The following is a 17,078-nucleotide window of genomic DNA, read 5'->3' as shown; positions in this document are numbered from 1 at the left end:
CACTCCTGGGGTGAGGAGTCCCCCAAGACCCCTGACCCGTCCGGTGCCAGCCACCCCGAACTCCGGGAAGGCCGTTTCCTCAGCTTAAATAACTTTTTAAAATAAAACTGCAAATATAAATATCTTTCTTTCTCAAAAAATAGGATTTTGCTTTTTCTTTTTTTTTTTTGTTGGTTTTTGTGGTTTTTTGTTTTTTGTTTTTGTTTTTTTTCTATTTTTCCTTTCAGCCTGTGTCCCTCCTACACACCCCCTACTTACACTGTCTATTCCCTGAACGACCAGCCGGGGCTCCACCTGGGCTTCAAGGCTGCCATTGTGCCTGCCACAGTGACAGCCTTCCCTGGCTACCCAAGGGCATCTACCGAGCACCCTCAGGTCAGCTGTGCTCACACAGGGTGAATGAGCACCCCAGGGCACCCACTTTGGTTCTGCCACTCGATCCCAGCATGACGGAGCCATGGCTGGGCCAGGTCTGCCATGTACATTCATTGGGTTCTATAGATATATAGGGTTGTTGTTTTTTTTTCCTTTTTTTTTTTTTTTTTCCTTTTTTTTTTTCTTTTTTCTTAATCTCGAAAGGCCTGTAGGGATAGGAAGGCAAAGAGCAGCAACTACTCAGCAGGGGTGGCCTTGCTCAGGTCACAGGCTTAGGGCCAGCTGCAGGCTGGTCCCCTCCCCAGCACTGGGGTCCCCAGAACCCCACAACCTGGGCCCTTCTGTCTGTCTCACACACTCACACACACACGCAAATTCACCATAATGGAAGTAACAAATTTCTGTTGTGTTTTTTTTCCTTTTTGTTACTGGTACCAGGCAATTAAAAAAAAAAAAAAAGTAAAGGGAAAAGGAAAAAAAAAAAAAAAAAACTACACACACACACACACACACACAAAATAAACCCCAAACAACCAAATAAAACCTTTCTACAGCACCCTCCGCTCAAACCTCTAGTGAATTCCACAATTCTCTTTGGCAACTTTTATCACGGCCTTAATTTAAAGAATAAAAATTTGTAAAAATTGATCCGCATTCTATATACAGTATGTGATTGCAGTATATTGGGGGGCGGGGTACGGGCGGGCCTTTAGGGGGCTGGGGGATGTCCCGGCGCTGGGCCCATGCGGTGGCTGCGGCCCCCTAGGACGGGCTGGCGGTTAAGGCAAGGTGGGTGTGGGTGGGCAGAAGCTGAGCGCGGAGCAGGGGTCAAGGGTTTAGTGCAATTCCCAAGGGGGTTGCGGTTTCGCTGGCGGGTTATGGGGCACCCTACCATAGTCCCCAAGGGCTCCATCCACCCCAAGTCTAGTGGCCACTGGCCAGGATGACATGTGATTAAAGTTGGTTTTATTGCGAGAAGGTGGAGGGGCTGACCTGTCTGGGAATGGGGGCCTGGGGGCCCAACTTGGCCTCCACAGCACAGTTCCCGGGACAGCTCACTGCGTGAGTGGGGTGCGAGGGGAGGCCAGCACCACCCCGCCCCTGGGCCCATTCTGCTGGCCCCAAGGGGGGATCCTGAGACATCTGGGGTGGGGGGGGGAGGGCTCGCACGGTAGGAGGAGTTAAAAAGGAAAACCCCTCTGCTAGAAACTGGAAAGCAACCTTCTTAGTGAGCTTCCCTTTAAAACCAAAGAAAGACATTTGTCAGCCGGGGACACAGGAACACCCGCTACCTCCGCTGGCACCCATGGAGAAGGGCTGGGCAGAGTGTGCATGGACAAGGTCCCAAGTTTGGTTCCACCTTGGCCACGGGGTGTGACATGGGGGTGCCCTGGCACCCAGCAGCCATGTCCCCCAACCCCGGCCCCTGTCCGTGGCCTGTGGCTCGGTCAATACCGGGCCTTTGGGGGAAGCCAGAGTTTGGGGTGTGGGGGGCTCGGGTGCTAGCCCCTGGGTTACAGTCAGTGCCTTTGAGTAAAAAGAGGGGGTGCCTAAGAGGGGGACCACCACATGGGGAGGGGGACAGACGTGGGGCATGGGGTCTGGCTAGTCGAGGACCAGCCCTCTCTCGGGGACATCCCTGAGCTGGGAAGGACAGCACAGGTGGCCTGCGGCTCCCAGGCCTGTGGTCTCCTACAGAGACAATGAGAAAATAAAATAACCTGGGGGACAGAGGCCCCTGGCAGACTGGGGGACCCCTGGGTCCCTTCCCATGGCGCCTGGACGCCCCGCCCTGAGTCTCGGGAGCGCAAGTGGATTCTACCGGAGCGATGGGTTGGGGTTCTTTTATTTTATACAAAAATAAATTGACTTAGTTACTTCCCACTCTCTCGCTCTCTCTTCAATTTTTCATAGAAGCTGGGTGCAACTTGTAAACATTTCTTAAGTTAAGAATGAAAAGTACCCGTTCAGTTACAAAGTGCCAAGATCCCCACGTGGCTGTCACCGCTTTTGCTGATTTTTTTTTTAAATGTTCTGCCTTCGTGTTTACTAAAATCTTGGGGTTTTATTGCTGTTTTGTGACATTAAGCTGTGGCCTCTCTCACTCCCTTGTCTGTCTCTGCCTGAGTCCCTGGGGTTACCTCTGATCTTGGCTATGTCCACCCAAAACTGCTGCCGGCTCCTCTGAGGAAAAGAATATTTTATATATCTCTCTATATATATATCTCTATATAAACTGTCTTTAAGGAGTCAAAGGGGAAATCGATCTAAAAAGTGCCTTAAAAAGTGGGGTGTGGGGTGACGACAAATTTTCAATCTCTGAACACGGGGTGGGGGCATGGCCAAGCAGAGATGGGAAGGTTGGGGGGGTCGCCCTGAGCAGTGGCCCCGAGGGCCCCGTCAGGTGTAAGTGCCGTGAAGGAGGGTGGCGGGGACCCCAGCGCCCCCCCCAAATCCCCGCTCTGGCCATCCAGGCTTGGGAATAAATAGATTTGTATGTCAGTGGTGGCCAGGGTGGATGTGCAGAGATGCGGAGGCCACAGGCCGGGAGGGAGGCCGAGGGGACACCCCCCTCTTTAGTAAGTGCCCTGAGGAAGGAGGGTGGGGACCATTTTAACGTCCACTCATAGTGGACAGAACATTTAAGGTCTGTCTAAGACCCCCTAAAACCAACCAGCAAAGAGCCGGGCGCCTGTCCTGGGGTCCCCATCACCCTCGCCTTAGCCAAGAGCAGGCTGGGCCCCTGCGTGGGACCCCTTGGTGGATGGGACGAGGGACACAGGAGCAGATGGGGCCACATCCTAAGGATCTGAGAAAGGCAGGCGCCCGCGGCCATGGTATATACACGCACACACGTCCGCGCAGGTGGATGGAGGGCGTCTGGACAGAGAACTGCTTACTCGTGGTGCTGGGGGTGGGTGGTGGTTTCTCTCTGTTCTTAGTTTTTTTGTTTTGTTTTGTTTTGTTTTTGGTTTGTTTTAATACGAGTCAAGTTGCGAAGTTACCCTCGGCGGTGGCCACCGCCGGGCCACCTGCACCATCGTCTCCTCCGCTGCCCGCTACATTCAGGCGGCCCGGGCCGTCCGGGCTGGCCTCCTCCTCGTCCTCCTCCTCGTCCTTAAAGTGCTTCTCCTGGCCATTGCGCGGGGCGTCCGGGAGCCCGGGGGGTGCGCCGGCCCCAGCGGGGACATCGGGTGGCACACCCCGCACACGGGGCTTGCGGCCGCGGCGAGAGGGGACCCCATTGCAGCCGTCCTTCTTGAGGTGTCTGTGCAGATGGTCGGAGCGCACGAAGGTCTTGCAGCAGCTATCACACTGGTATGGCCGTAGCCCCGTGTGCACCCGCATGTGGTTCTTCAGGTCGTAGTTGTGCGCGAAGGCTGCACCGCACTGCTGGCACAGGTACGGCTTCTCACCCGTGTGCTTCCGCATGTGCACCTTCAGCTTGTCCTGTCTGAGGGTGGGGGCATGGTCAGCAGGGACCTGGGGAGACCCCAGGCCCCACCCAGATACCTGTTTCTCCTGTTCCCAGACCTCAGAACCAGAGGGTGGAGGGGACCCAGCAAAACGGGACACGGGGTGTGGGCCAAAGCTGGCACTTGGCATTGCTGTGCAACACAGGAAAATACTAACCCTCTCTGAGTAGCCTTTTCATTTCAACAGCCAGGCAGACTGTTGTGCCCCTTCAAACCAACAGAGCTGATTTACTGGGTGCCTGCCAGATGCCAGACCCAGAACTATGAGAGGTGACACCAGGTACCAGAGAATTCTAGTTTGTCCTTAAAGAGTTCTATGCCTTGATGGCACACACCCAGAATCCCAGCACTCTGAAGGCAGACAGATGGATCTTTGTGAGCTGGAGCCCAGCCTGGGCTACATGCACTTCTGGGACAGCCTGGTCTACACATAGAGACCAAGTCTCAAACAAACAAACAAAAACCCCTTCCATCCCGAGGACGACATCATGAAAGAACTGTCGTTACCTTCCCCGAAGGCCACCCAGTCCCGGACCTCCTGACCTCCTTAACCCAACTGTGAACGGGCACCACAGGCCTTGACACACCATGGTCTCACTGTGTCTGTGAACACAGAGCACCACAGGCCTTGCCACACCACGGTCTCACTGTGTCTGTGAACACAGAGCACCACAGGCCTTGACACACCATGGTCTCACTGTGTCTGTGAACACAGAGCACCACAGGCCTTGCCACACCACAGGCCTTGACACACCACGGTCTCACTGTGTCTGTGAACACAGAGCACCACAGGCCTTGCCACACCACGGTCTCACTGTGTCTGTGAACACTGAGCCTTTGCAGGGCTGTAAAGGGAAGTAGCCCTCAGAGCCACACCCTTGCACTCCTTATCCTCCTGCCTCAGCCTCCTGAGTGCTGGGATGAGTACACGGACCCTGTCTGCCTGCCCCCTCCACAGAGACGATGAAAATAACAAGGCTGTGACAGGCAGGCCCTGCCGTGGACGGACGTGCCAACAGCTCCTGTACCTCCAGATCAGCCCGGCTGCAGGCGTTTCTCCCACACGCCTCAGCCTGCACCTGACCTGGGGGACATTCCCTAGTCTGTCTGTGTCTGTCCTGTGGAGGCTTGGGCTCCCCCCATGTAGCCCAGGCTGGCCTGGAACCCACAATCCTCCAGCAACGCTGATCTGAGGACTGACTAACTTCTATTCCTTGTCACCACTTTGGATGCCCCTCTGCCTTTCCCAATCCCCAGAGACCAGACTCCGGCTCCAGCTTGGCTCTGTCCGGAGGGAGCACCACCCTATCGCCTTCCAGTACTCCCTATGGCTCTGAGGGGAGCAGCAGGCCCTTGTCTCAGTTGTACCAGGAGAACTTGGATACAGTGAATCCCCAAGGCCTGCTCACTTCCCTCCCACTCTCTGCACCCAGTATTGGGGGTCAGCAGCTGCCCCCCAGCACAAGCCCCACACAGCACCCCAGTGGTTACAGCTCCTAGCTTTGTACAGAGATTTCCCCAGAAGGCTCAGAGGGGGGAACTGACTGGCCTGGAGTTGCACAGCAGGCCGGGGGCCACACAGAGGCAGGGCAGAGGTGGGAGGCAGCCCCAGTTTCATCACCCCAAGCCCCGGCCTGAGTAATTATAGCCCCGGCTGCTACAAGCCTGGCTTACTCAATGCTCACAGTGAGTCACAGGGGCCCCTGGGCTCCAGGCCTAGAGGGGGCGGTTTGGGGGAGGGGGGTGAGGCTGGGGGTGGGGAAGGCCCTAGAGAAGGGGTAAGCAGGTAGGCCACAGGAGAAGGGCCTCAGCAGGCACCAGTCTCTGAGTCTGTTTCTCTGAGGGGAAGAAGACCCAGCCCCAGGCTTGGGTGGAGCCAGGTATACACAGGGTAAAAAGAAATTGTGTGGGGTGGCAGCTGGGTGACAGGACCTCCACCGTGCTGGTCCCTCCAGAGCCCAGTCTGAGAGGGGCCCACGGCACTCCAGGATGTTCCCTGGAGGAGGAACCTTCCCACCCCTAGTCTCACCTACTAAAGCAACTGCCTTCAAGGTGCTTGCTCTTTGTCCCCACCTGGCACTCCCGGACACTGGAGCCCTGCCGCACCCTCTCCTGCTGCCCTCTGGGGAGGGGGCCGGGTGCTGGGGTGGGGGTCGGGTGGGGCCGGGAAGTTAAGACAATGGCTTCTTTCTTCAGGCCTGGTAGGAGTGGCTGGGGAACCCCAGGGCAGGGGGTAGCGCTGAGTCACTGGGCCTGGCTGTGCCCCTGCCTGCCAGTCACCCCTACACACACACACACACACACACACACACACACACACACACGTGTGCGCGTGCACGCAAACACAGGTCTGGACTGCCCTGGGCTCACACAGCAAAGGAACCAACCCTGGACTCCTCAGACCCAGTCCTGAAAGGTCGGGCCTTGAGCTCCCCATGGCTCCTTCCCTCCAAGCTAACCGGCCTTAGGGACTCTGCACAGCAGTTCCGCTTACAAAGCCCTTCCCCTGCTCAGCTGAATGGTCTCAGGGAGGCCTGTGCTGGTTGGTGGCCTTGTGTGACTCTGGCGCAGGTATCCACCGAAGCATTCCTGTCCCTGGCAGGTGCCTAACAAATGCTGGCCGGGAGCATCTGTAGGGGCTAGGCCTTTGATCCCAGCACTTAGGCAGCAGAGACAGGAGGATCTCTGCGAGTTCTACACAGGCCCACCTGCTCTCTGTGGTGAACCAAACACCGTGGTGGTAGAATGATGCCAGCCACCACCCAGCAGCCTCTCTTCTCGCTTGTGGGGAAAGAGAAGGGCAAGTCTAGGAGGAGGCACAGACCCAAAATGAGAGGACAGAGGACCACGGGCCTCCCCATCCCACCTAGGGCCTGCTGGGCTGGGGGCTCACCTGGTGAATCGAACTTTACAGATGTTACACTCGTAGGGCTTCTCGCCTGTGTGTGTGCGGATGTGACGGGGCAGCTTGCCCGCACCCTGAATCACCTTCTCACAGATGGGACACTTCTGGAAGGCCTTGGCCCGGATTTTCTTCTCACCCTTCTGTGACCAGGCTGGGTACACATCCCCCTCGTGGGCTCCACTGAAGTACTTCAGGTAGTAGTCCATGACGCCCTTGTCGTCGGTGCGCGACTCCTCATCACTGTCCCCGGCCCGGCCCACCGATGACATCATCTGCTGTAGCAGCGTGCTGGCCGCTAGCCCATCCACATCAGCGGCGTCCCCATCCTCGCCCTCTGCAGCGCCTGACAGGAAGCCTGGGGAGTCGCCCGGCTCTGGAGCGGCCTCAGAGAGAGCCACCCCTTCTTCCTCACCGGTGCCGGCCCCTGCACGGCCATAGTGGCCATTCTGTGTGGTGGCTGGTGGGGCAGTAGGAGTTGGGAAGAGCCCTCCGGGCGGGGCATCTTCATCTCTCTCAGGCCACAGCCCTGGGGTACTGTCACCCTCATCTCCATCGCCCACTGGGGGCCGATCCGCTGGGGGCCCTGGGCCGTAGAAGTCCAAGCCATTGCAGTCGCCTGCGGCCACAGCGGCCACAGCGGCAGCCACGGCCTCCTTGGTGGCGTCCAGGTCGTCGTCAGGGGCACCGAAGCCAGGCCACGGGAAGCCGGTCGGGGGCAGGCTATTCATGGGGTTACTGCGGAAGAACTCCAGGTACTCCTTGGCACGCAGCAGGTTGCGCTGGTCCGTGGGGCCTGCCCCGTCGGGCTGGCCCGCGTCACCGACATCGTCAGCTGCCAGAATCTGGCGCTCCAGCAGGTCGGCGCACACGTGGCTCACGGCCGGGATCTCCAGCAGCCGTGCTGCACTCAGGATGTCGCCCACATTGGCCGTGCTGACCGTGAGCGTGGCGGTGTAGGCGAAGTCCATGAGCGCCGTCAGCGCCTCGGCGCTCACGAAGTCAATCTCGTACACGTTCTGCTGGTCCACTACAGCTCCCGACGTGAACAGCTTCTTGAAGTACTGGCTGCAGGCGGCCAGCACCGAGCGGTGCGTGGGGAACTCACGTCCTTCCACCAGAATAACCACGTCGCAAAGCAGCCCCTGAGTCCGCTGCTCGTTCAGACCGCTCAGGATGTCGCTGCTGTGGTCCGGGAACGGGATCCCGATGGGGCCGTCCACGCCGCCAGCCATCTTCCGCGACACCTGCAGAAAGAGGCAGCAGTCAGCGTAGGGGATAATCTCTGGGTGGAGCCTGGCCTCAGTTTCCCCAGGGGAACACAGTTACAAAACACACCAAGACCCGATGTGACAGAGTTAGAGGTCGGTCGATTGGCTAGGGCCTCCCGGTGCCTGCGGACCAGGCATGGGGCCCTGAGGTAGGCCCCCAGCTTCAGTCTCTCCAGGGATGGCACAAGGAAGCCTGAACAGGAGCCATGGGCCAGGACTGAACTGGTACTACCACAGGCCCTGCTTCCAGGGTGGGTTCCTCCTCGGGCAGGACAGGGTGTAGCTCAGCTCCTGGACCCGGGCCTGCCTGGTACCTGTACACTAGGGATACCCCCTTCCTGCCATGCCTCCAGGCCAGACAGCCCCTGTTGGTGAGCAGCAGAAGAAACCAAGTTACCACCCATGCCACGCCCCCCTCAGGGGCAGAGCAGCACCAGGGCCTCCTGTCCTCCTTGCTAGGTTGCCCATAGGGCACTCAGCATGCGCCGGGCCTCAGACTCCCCATCTGGCAAATGGGCAGCCATCCCTAGAGGAGCCTGACAGAGGGGACACTGGGCTGTCCCACCCACCCCACCCCTCCTCTTTGCCCCCCTACAGCTGTGACTCATCTGCCCAAGGCCTTGTGCAACCCTCTGGAGCTGTCCCCACCCCTCCGCCCTCTCCAGGGAGCCAGGCTGCCCTTCACCACCCAACAAGGCCCACATTCCTCCGGATCCAGAACAGCCTGCCTGCACTATGGGGACAGGGGCCACTGGAAGTTGTTCCCAGAAGGGACAGGGCCCAAGCTACACCCTCCTCAGTCTCCTGAGACCTCTCGGTCCCTCCTGTCCCCTCCCTCAACCAGAAGGCCATCTGGAGGCACAGCCCACAGTGGGTTTCTCCCCGCAAGAGTGGCTGGTGACACAGTCCTTTGTGCCCCTACCCCCGCCCACCTACCAGCTGCTAGAGCAGACCACCCCCTGCAGCGGCCACACCGGAAAGGGAACTTAACAGACGTATGGACTGCTGTGGCCAGGGGGCCAGAAGGAGAACCCTATGCCAGGCACAGCCCTGGGAACCCTCAAGGAGCCCCTGTTGGTGGCTTCCACCCCCTGCCACCATCTGCTGTCTGGCCCAGGGCCTTGGGGACCATGTGGGCAGACAAGACAAGCCTGTCCCCTCCCACCACAGCCTGACACAGAGAGGGAGGGGGCATGTCCCCTAGTCAGGGTGATCCATGTCCCTTTGGGAATGGCTCAAAAGTGGCCTTCCAGGGGCCCCTGGGCCTGAAAAAACCCAAGTGACTCAGCCTGGTTGTTGCCTTGGGCACAGCCACCCTGGCTTCCCACCAGCCACTGAGCACCAGGGCCTGGGGCTGCCGAAGCCCTATTTTAAGTACAAAGGCACCCAGGCTCCAGGTCATGGCTGGGGCAGATGTCACTTGTCAAGGGCCAGGCCTGGGAGACCCAAGGCCACAAAGCCCCTAACTCACACCACACACACCCACTGACAAAAGTGACAGCTCCGGGTCTCCCTCAGAGCTCCTGGGTCCCTGGGCCCCTGCAGACACCTGACCCGCCCGCCCGCCATCTCTCCAGGAACAGGCACCACCTGCCGCGCCACGCCCCAGACCTTGGCACCACCTGGGCCTCTCAGGGACCTCACCCCAGGACCAGCCCTGAGACTCAGCTTCAAGTGAGAGGGAAAGTCAGGGCCCGCCATAACTCCTGTGAAACAAGGGTGCAGGGACCCATCAGGGGCTGATAAGCCAATCCCATCGGCCACGCAGGAGTTGTGGCTCAGCCCAGCTCCATGGATAGTTCCCTTCACAGGGAGACCTCCCTAACACCTGCTGGGGTCCCTGCACGACAGCTCCTGTCTGTGCCTGCCTCCGTGGGATTTCTGAGGCTGTTCAGTGCTGAGTCGGCAGAGCGGCAAGAGGCAGGCCCTGGCAGGCCCCTTCTGGGTTGTAGAGGCAGGGCAAAGGCTCCGGAGGCCTGGCCATATAGAAGGGTCACAGCAAAAGGTCAGAGGAACCAAAGACCCGGGTCTACACCCTACTCCACCCACCTGGCAGCCAGACACACCCAGTATCAGGGGACAGTTGCTGGTCCCACCTCGGGTATAACCTAGGATTACTTGCTGTAGCTACTTTCAAGAAGATCTGCCCTTCCCTTTCCATAGTGTTCAGGAACTAATCAGGTGCCTTCCTTCGCATCTTCCCTCCATACCCCTGATGGGATGAGAAACACAGACAAGGTCAAACAGCAGACCCAGCCAGGTTCTCACTGAAGCCCTGTAATCTCAGCCAGCTGAAAGGGATAACCAAGGAAGGCTCCAGGGGCTGAACTGTCGTTGGGACACACATACAGTGTGTGTGGGGGGGAGCTAATTCCGGGGTCTTCCCAAGGTCACACAGGTAAATGTTAGGGCTGGCCTGCAGGCCCCACCTTCAGGAAGAAAGAGGGGCTTCTGGGAAGGGGCTGGGAAGAAAATGGCCACTCATTACCTTCCTGTGTATTTCTGGGGGAGAGGCCAGTTAATGAGGGTCAGACTCCACCCTCCCCAGCACCCCACCCCCTCCCACCCTGCTTCCCCGGTTCCTGGATGAGTTCCTGTAAGAGGCCGTGGCCCTCACATCAGAGCCTCAGTTTCCTTGGGGACTCTGCATAGCAAGCACTTAACTGGGACCCCTGCCAGAGTGCCCACCAACCCCGTGAGGTTACTGGGCTTCTCATAGCCCTTTCACAAGACCCAGGGAGGGAGGGCAGTCGCCCCAAGGTCACACAGCAAACCTAGCTCACAGGTGCAGCCCGCCAGGCCCCTGCCCCGTAGCCCCCTCCCAGCCTGTGTTGCAAGGTTGGTCCCCATGGGTTACAGTGCCCTGACCTGATGCCAATGACCGCCTGGCCTGGTCCCCAGGTCTGGTCTAATGGGGCAGGAAGTCAGTGAGGGCACATAGGCAGCCCCTTGCTCGCCCGTCCTCCTTGACGAGCTAGTAATAGAGAGTCAAGCAGGGCTCAGACAGGCTCTGCCATTTACTGTGCAGTTATTGCCATAATGGGGAGGGGCTTCCTGCCCTGGGCCTTAAAGGGCCAGAGGCAGGAAGGCAGCAGGCCCAGTGGGAAGTGTGTGCGTGTGGGGGTGGGGACAGGCTGGCCTGTGGGGAGCCCAGCTACAGGGTGGGGCCCAGGCCCACCCTGTTCCCACGCTCTGAGTGCCACATATCCAGGAAGTCCAGAAGGGAGGCGTAGACCACTTCCAAGTGGAAGGCAGGACCCTCCTCCCAAAGTAGAGGGGGTGAGGTTCCTGCCATGAGAGGCAACCAAGGCAGACTGAAGGGACCCAGGTCCCCTCCAGCCACAAAGAAGCCTGGCTGCACCTGTTATCCAGGATGCCCACAAAAAGAAAGTCTGAGGGTCCTGCCACCTGAAGTCACCTGCACCTCCCCCAGGCCCCTCAATGCCCCAGGGGCCTGAAGAATGCACCACCTCCCCTCTCAGACACATCCTGGCTCAAGGTGGGCCCCCAGGAAGGCTTGTTTCCCGTCAAACCAGAAAGGTGTGGGTGGGGACGGCCACCGAGCAGCCCAGCCCCAGCCTGCTGAGGGGACAGATGGAGGAGCCGATCCTCCGGGCACACTCCAGATCCCACATGGACATGAGGCTGTGGGGGAAGGAAACTGGCCCACCCTCACCCATCTATGGATACACACGCCTGGGAGGCGGCCTGGAATCCAGGTCCCCTCTCTCAACACAGGGGGTTCTGGATCAGAGAGGGGAAGCCACTGGCCCAGGGTCACAGAGCCAGCTGGAATTTGAACCTGGCTAGTCTTGCCTAACTTGTTCTTCCCAGGGTGCCTCTCCCCTCCCCCGACACAGCCCCCAGGGAACTCAGGCAGGGCTCAGGGCCCCGGCCCCTGAAAAGGCCATGGGGCACCCCCTAGGAAGCTGGCAGGACAGAAGTCCTTCAGCCAATTCAGGGTGGCAGAGGTGCTCCAAACAAAAGTCACTCCAAACCTGTTTCAGGTTGGCTGAGTGAACTCCGTCGTCAGGAAGAGAACTGTAGGAGAAATTAATACAGAAAAGAGGGAATGTGGCACTGCTGGGTGGAGGGCAGGCCCCACCTCAGTTTGCTCTCTTGCAGGGGCAGTAATGGCCAGGAGTGAGGAGCCTGGGGCACAAGAGGTGGCTCAGGTGGCAGAGACCCACGCCCACCTCCTAGCAGGCCCTGGGGTGCCACAAGCTGGCCCCAGGGAACCAGAGAGACACAGACAAACCTCAGTGGGGGAGAGGGGAGGAATCTAAGACAACAGCGTATCATGCAGCCCATCCAAGTCACGTGTGGACCCCTCCTCATGCCAGGCCCTAGGAAGGTGACTTCTCTCTCTCCCAGAATAATCAGAAGAAACCACAGCTCTGCCCCATCTGGGATACAGGTGTGGCACGGTTGGTGGTTCTAGGTCACTCACACCCCCAACCAGGTGCCCAGTACACAGGGTGGTAGGTGCCCGGGACCAGGGCAGAGTGTGAGCTTCCAGCTGTGTGACCTTGGAGTCTGGATTTCCCTCTCTGGGCTCAATGTCATCCTGGGCAGTCCCTATGATGGTGACAGGTGTTACTGTGGTATCCAGATCTCTTGGAAGAGACACAGGTGGGCAGACACCCATGACATTAGGTGATCTGTAAAGACCCCTACACTCAGAGGCAGGACCACTGGGCATGTGACCTTGAGTCTATCTATTTCTGCCTCCAGTGCCTCCTTCCACCTCCCTGGTGCCCCTTGCAGACCCTGGCTCACCTGGGACCTCTTCACTCCAAGCCTCAGCTTCCCTCTACATAACAAGGACCAAGCTATAGGTCACACAACCTCAAGGAAAAGTATAGAATGCACCCAAAAGCCACCAAGGGCAAGGTGCTCTGCCTAACAGCCATCCCCACACCAGGCTACTCAGGACCTCTGTGGCCTCAGTGCCCCTAAACACTCCGGATCGGAGGTGTGTGGCTCCCGCTTCATAGGCCAGGTGCTGACTGGCCTCTACCACAGCCAATCTCAACTAAATAATAAATACCCCCCACCCCCAAAGTGACCGGCAAATTAAAATTTCAGTGTCCCCGTTGGATCCTGTTTCCTGCCTGTCTTCCACCCCAGGCTCTGTCCCCTCCCTCCCTCCCCCAGGCCGTCTCCACAGCGATGCCTGCCGGTAAACAGAGCCCCGAGCCCAGCCCCGGAGAGGTGCCAGGGCCCAGCTGGGGGAGCCACTGGGAGTTCCTCAGGGAAAGGTGTGGGGTGGAGGTGACCCTGGGATGAACAGATGTCCCCCAACTGAGAGAACCCTTCTGCAATCCAGGGTCTAGCCTGAACGGAAGGGGCGAGTAAGGGCCTGGGGACCTCTCCCACCACAGCCCTGCCAATTACAAGTAATCAGCTTGGTGTCTAGGGTGGCTCCCCCCCCCCCAGCGTGGGAGCGGCCACTCAGGATGACGCTCTGGGCCCAGGCTAGGGGGAAGATGGTGGAGAGGGGAGTTGGCCTGCTGACACAGGAGGCCGGAGACACCCTCGCTGGGGGAAGCAGCTGTGGCAAGGAAGGGGGGAGACACGGGGCTTCCGCCAAGCCTGTCACCCATGGGTACTGGGCTTAGTCATTCACGGGTGCTGAGCTAAGTAGGCCTGCCTGGGAGGGGAGGGAGAGGAGAGGACGAAACTAGGGAAGCCATCTGTCTCTCACTTCCGCCACCAAAGTGAGCACCCTTGGGTGCCAGGCCCAGGTGGGGTCGGCCGCGGGGGCGCACGTGGTGGCTGGCGATGGCCACCATTAGGAAGGGAAGAAGGAAGGAAAAGGACAGCAGCCCGGAGGTCGCGCGGCTCCTACCTCCTTCGCGGGCGGCGCGCGGGCGCCGGCGACCGTGACGATGGCTGCGGCGGGCTGGCGGCTCCGAGGCCCGGCGGGCGACGCTGAGCCCGGCCCCGCGCCACCCTCCGCCGCCGCCCGGCCAATCCCCACCCGGGCTGGGGGGAGGGCGATGCAAATTACCCCGGATCTGGGTCCGCCCGTCACCTCCCCCGCGCCCGGCCCGGCCCGCGCCAGGCCGCGCATCCCCGGCCTCGCCTGAAGCCCCGAGGCCCCCGACACCACACCCTCCCCCGGGGAGGGAACCTCCAGTCTTGCAGAGGAACCTTTCTCCTCCTCCCCGAGCGTCCGGAACTAAAGGGAAAGGGGGAAAAATTAAAATATCGAACGGGGGGGGGGTGCCTAAGAACGGTTACACAACAGGAGGGGAGGGGCGGCAGCCGGAAGCCGGGACCGCCACCGGCCCCCGGCAAGGGAGCCGCGGAAGCTCCGCCTCTCCTGCGTAAACCCCGCCCCTGCACGCAGACCCCGCCCAAACGCAGGCTCCACCCCCATGCAGCGCCGCGCCGGACGATTTCTAGTATCCATTGGCCTTCAGGTCTGCCGCTCACCGCCCCTCCTCCGCAACGCCCCTCCCTGACCCGCCGCTATCGCGACGCACTCTGGGATTTGTAGTTTATGCTCCAAGGCCACTTTCCAAAACGACGAGCACTGAAGATAAGCGAAAAAACTACAGCGCCCAGGAGAACAGCGACGACGCGCCCGCCTCCCAGACACTCCACCCCTCACCCCTTCCCTCCGCCTCTCTCGGGCCTTTTTTTTTTTTTTATTTTGCAAAGCCCCCCTCCCTGTTTTGTCAGCCCCCTCCCCCCCCTCCGCCAAGGCGCTCCATCCTGGCCAACTCCAACGTCTGCGCGCAATCCGGGATAGGCCTTCCCCGCCCCCCGCTTGCCCACTACCACTCGGAAAGGGGAGCGGCGCGCCCCGGGCCCTATTGCAAACTTAGCACGCGACGCACCCCTCAGCCCCCACCTTCTCCTTCGGTGAGGCCCGGCTCCCCTCCCCCGCGGGCCGCGCGCCTGGAACCCTGAGGCCGTGCCGCCCGAACAGGGAGGAGGGATCGGGAGCGGGCTTGTGCCCTTCGCCCCGGAGGGACCCGGGCGGAGCCCCCCCGCCTCCCGACTCGTCTCCGGCTCTGGCCGGGCAATCTTGGTCTCCAGAACCCCAGAGCTACGGAGGCGCCCCAGATCCCCCATCCAGTCCGTTCCGCTCCGTACGGGCGTTCGGGGTGCGCACTGCGCCCCCGGCCGCGTCCCCACCCTGCAAGGAAATTAAAAAGGAAAGAAAGAAAAAAGAGAAAAACAAAACCCACCTCTCCCGGAGAGGAGTCCCCTTCAGCCCGGGCAGCTTACCTCGCGGGGACCCGAGCCCGGAGGACGCGCGATCGGGGCAGCCCGCGGCGCGGACCTCGCTCGGGCGGGCGGCGGCGTCACTGCCCCTACAGTAGCCGTACAGTACGCAAAGCCCCGTATGATGCTCGCGACTCCCTTCCTGGTTTGTCCGAGGGCAAGAGGGGTCCTCCCTCGTCTTAAAGGTGCCGCAGCGCCGGCACCCCCACGCCCAGCCCGCCCCCCCGGCCACCGCGGCCAGAACAGGCTCTGCAGGTCGGCTCTTGCCACGTCCCGCGGGGCTGCGCTGCGAGAGCAGATCGGGCTGCGATTAGGGATTTGGGGGTGCCGGGCGGGCGGGGGGCGCAGCCCCGACCCATCGGCCCCTCCCCTGGCAAGCCCGTGACCTCTCCGCCCCGTGCGCGGCGCCGTGCCAGCCTGCTGGCTTATCTACGGCCCGAAGCACCCCAGGGTGCTGGGGGCGGGCAAGAGGGGCCCCTCGGGTGCAGGGGGTGGGGGCCGCAGATAAACAGCCCCGGCCTGTGCGCGCAGGGCGGGGTTCAGGGGGCGCGGGCTGTGCCCCCGAAGCCCGGGGCGGGGCGGGACCGGGTTGGCAGTGGGGGCGGGAGTGCGGTGCGCACCCGGAGGACCGGGTGCCGGGGCGTAAGGGGCCCTCTGGCCCAAGGAGCTGAGACGAAGGCGAGGAAGTGACGGTCCCTTGCCTCACACCTCTCTCCGAGGCCACCAGGGCGCTGCCATGGTACCGCATCTCCCTTCCCTGAGCCTCAGTTTCCCCAAATAATGCAAGGAATCGAAAGGAGAAGAAAAGGTCTGTTGCAAGGTCGGCGAGGTTGCATCGGCGCTCCTGTCATCCTTGGCCTCAGTTTACCCAAGTAGTGCAAAGAACCCAGGAAAGGAAAAAAAAAAAAAGATCAGAGTCTGCATTTGAGCTCCAGGTCCCCTAACCCCCACATAAACCTCAGTTTCCCCAAACTGCGAGGAACCCAGAGTTTGCAAGTACAGCTAGGTTGCTTTAGAGTGTCGGGTCTCCGTCCACCCCCCTCCCATCTGCGCCTTAATTTACCCAAAGCCGCACCAGGGACCCCCCAGGGGAAGACTTGCAGAGCCACGAAATGTCAGCTGAGCTCGGGGGTCCCGCCCTCACCGGTGCAGCCAGCCAGCAAACCTGCCGCCCCGCGATTACATAAAACAGTCGCCTCCACCCGGCTGTGCCAGGGGCGTAGCGCGGGGAAGGGGTTGGCGAGGGGCGGGGAAGGACGGTTGTTTTCCAGGCCTTGTAATTTTCCCCGCAGCCGGCTGGCTGGCTCGGCGGGTGTGGGGCGTGGACCCGGACCCTCGCAGGGGCGCCGGAAAGCTCTGCAGGACAGAGGTGGGAAGTGGGAAAGTGCGAATCCAACCCTGCGTTTTCTGTTTTCCTTTTTTTTTTTTTTTTTTCACCCCCTTGTCCTTTTCTCTCCCACTTCCTCTCTGGTCGTGGGAGAGGTCTGGAAAGGGAGGGGAAGGCAGAGGAGGGGACAGGCGACATCCCGGTTCACCAGGCCTGCTGGGTTCGGGTTCCAGCAGCCACCAGACGACCTGACTGTGGATCTGGCTCCCAGGAGGGCGCGGAGCGGGGAGTTAGAACCAGCGCCTGGCCTCAGTTTCCCCTTCAGTTCCCCTTCGTATGGAGACTGGCCATCCTTGCTTTGGCTTTAAGTGTGACTGTCACTATATGAGATGTCAGCCTCCGAATGCCCGATCCTTACTTTAGGTATTTTTCATTCATTGTTATTACTGTTGTTGATAATATTTACAAACTGCCCCGGGTCGAAGGGA

General features: G+C 60.2%; 1 protein-coding gene across 4 annotated transcripts; it reads right to left on the bottom strand.

Annotated features, from left to right (window-relative positions):
- Positions 1-511: 511 nt before the first annotated feature.
- Zbtb7a (zinc finger and BTB domain containing 7A) lies at positions 512-16,477 on the bottom strand. Of its 4 annotated transcripts, none has more exons than XM_021174671.3 (3): positions 16,408-16,477; positions 6,745-8,000; positions 512-3,829 (listed from the first exon to the last, which is right to left on the bottom strand). In XM_021174671.3, exons 2-3 carry the CDS (start codon positions 7,986-7,988, stop codon positions 3,364-3,366), a joined length of 1,710 nt encoding a protein of 569 aa, XP_021030330.1. In that variant the 5' UTR covers positions 7,989-8,000; positions 16,408-16,477; the 3' UTR covers positions 512-3,363. The 4 variants fall into 4 exon arrangements, with proteins under 4 accessions (XP_021030330.1, XP_021030327.1, XP_021030328.1 ...); XM_021174668.3 differs by lacking the exon at positions 16,408-16,477 and adding an exon at positions 15,227-15,654; XM_021174669.3 differs by lacking the exon at positions 16,408-16,477 and adding an exon at positions 15,267-15,634.
- Between the last annotated feature and the right edge of the window lie 601 nt (positions 16,478-17,078).

This window comes from Mus caroli, unplaced genomic scaffold, assembly GCF_978045245.1.
Source record: "Mus caroli unplaced genomic scaffold, Mus_caroli_1 scaffold_9, whole genome shotgun sequence".
Lineage (NCBI taxonomy): Eukaryota > Metazoa > Chordata > Mammalia > Rodentia > Muridae > Mus > Mus caroli.
This window is presented reverse-complemented; position numbering and strand designations above follow the sequence as displayed.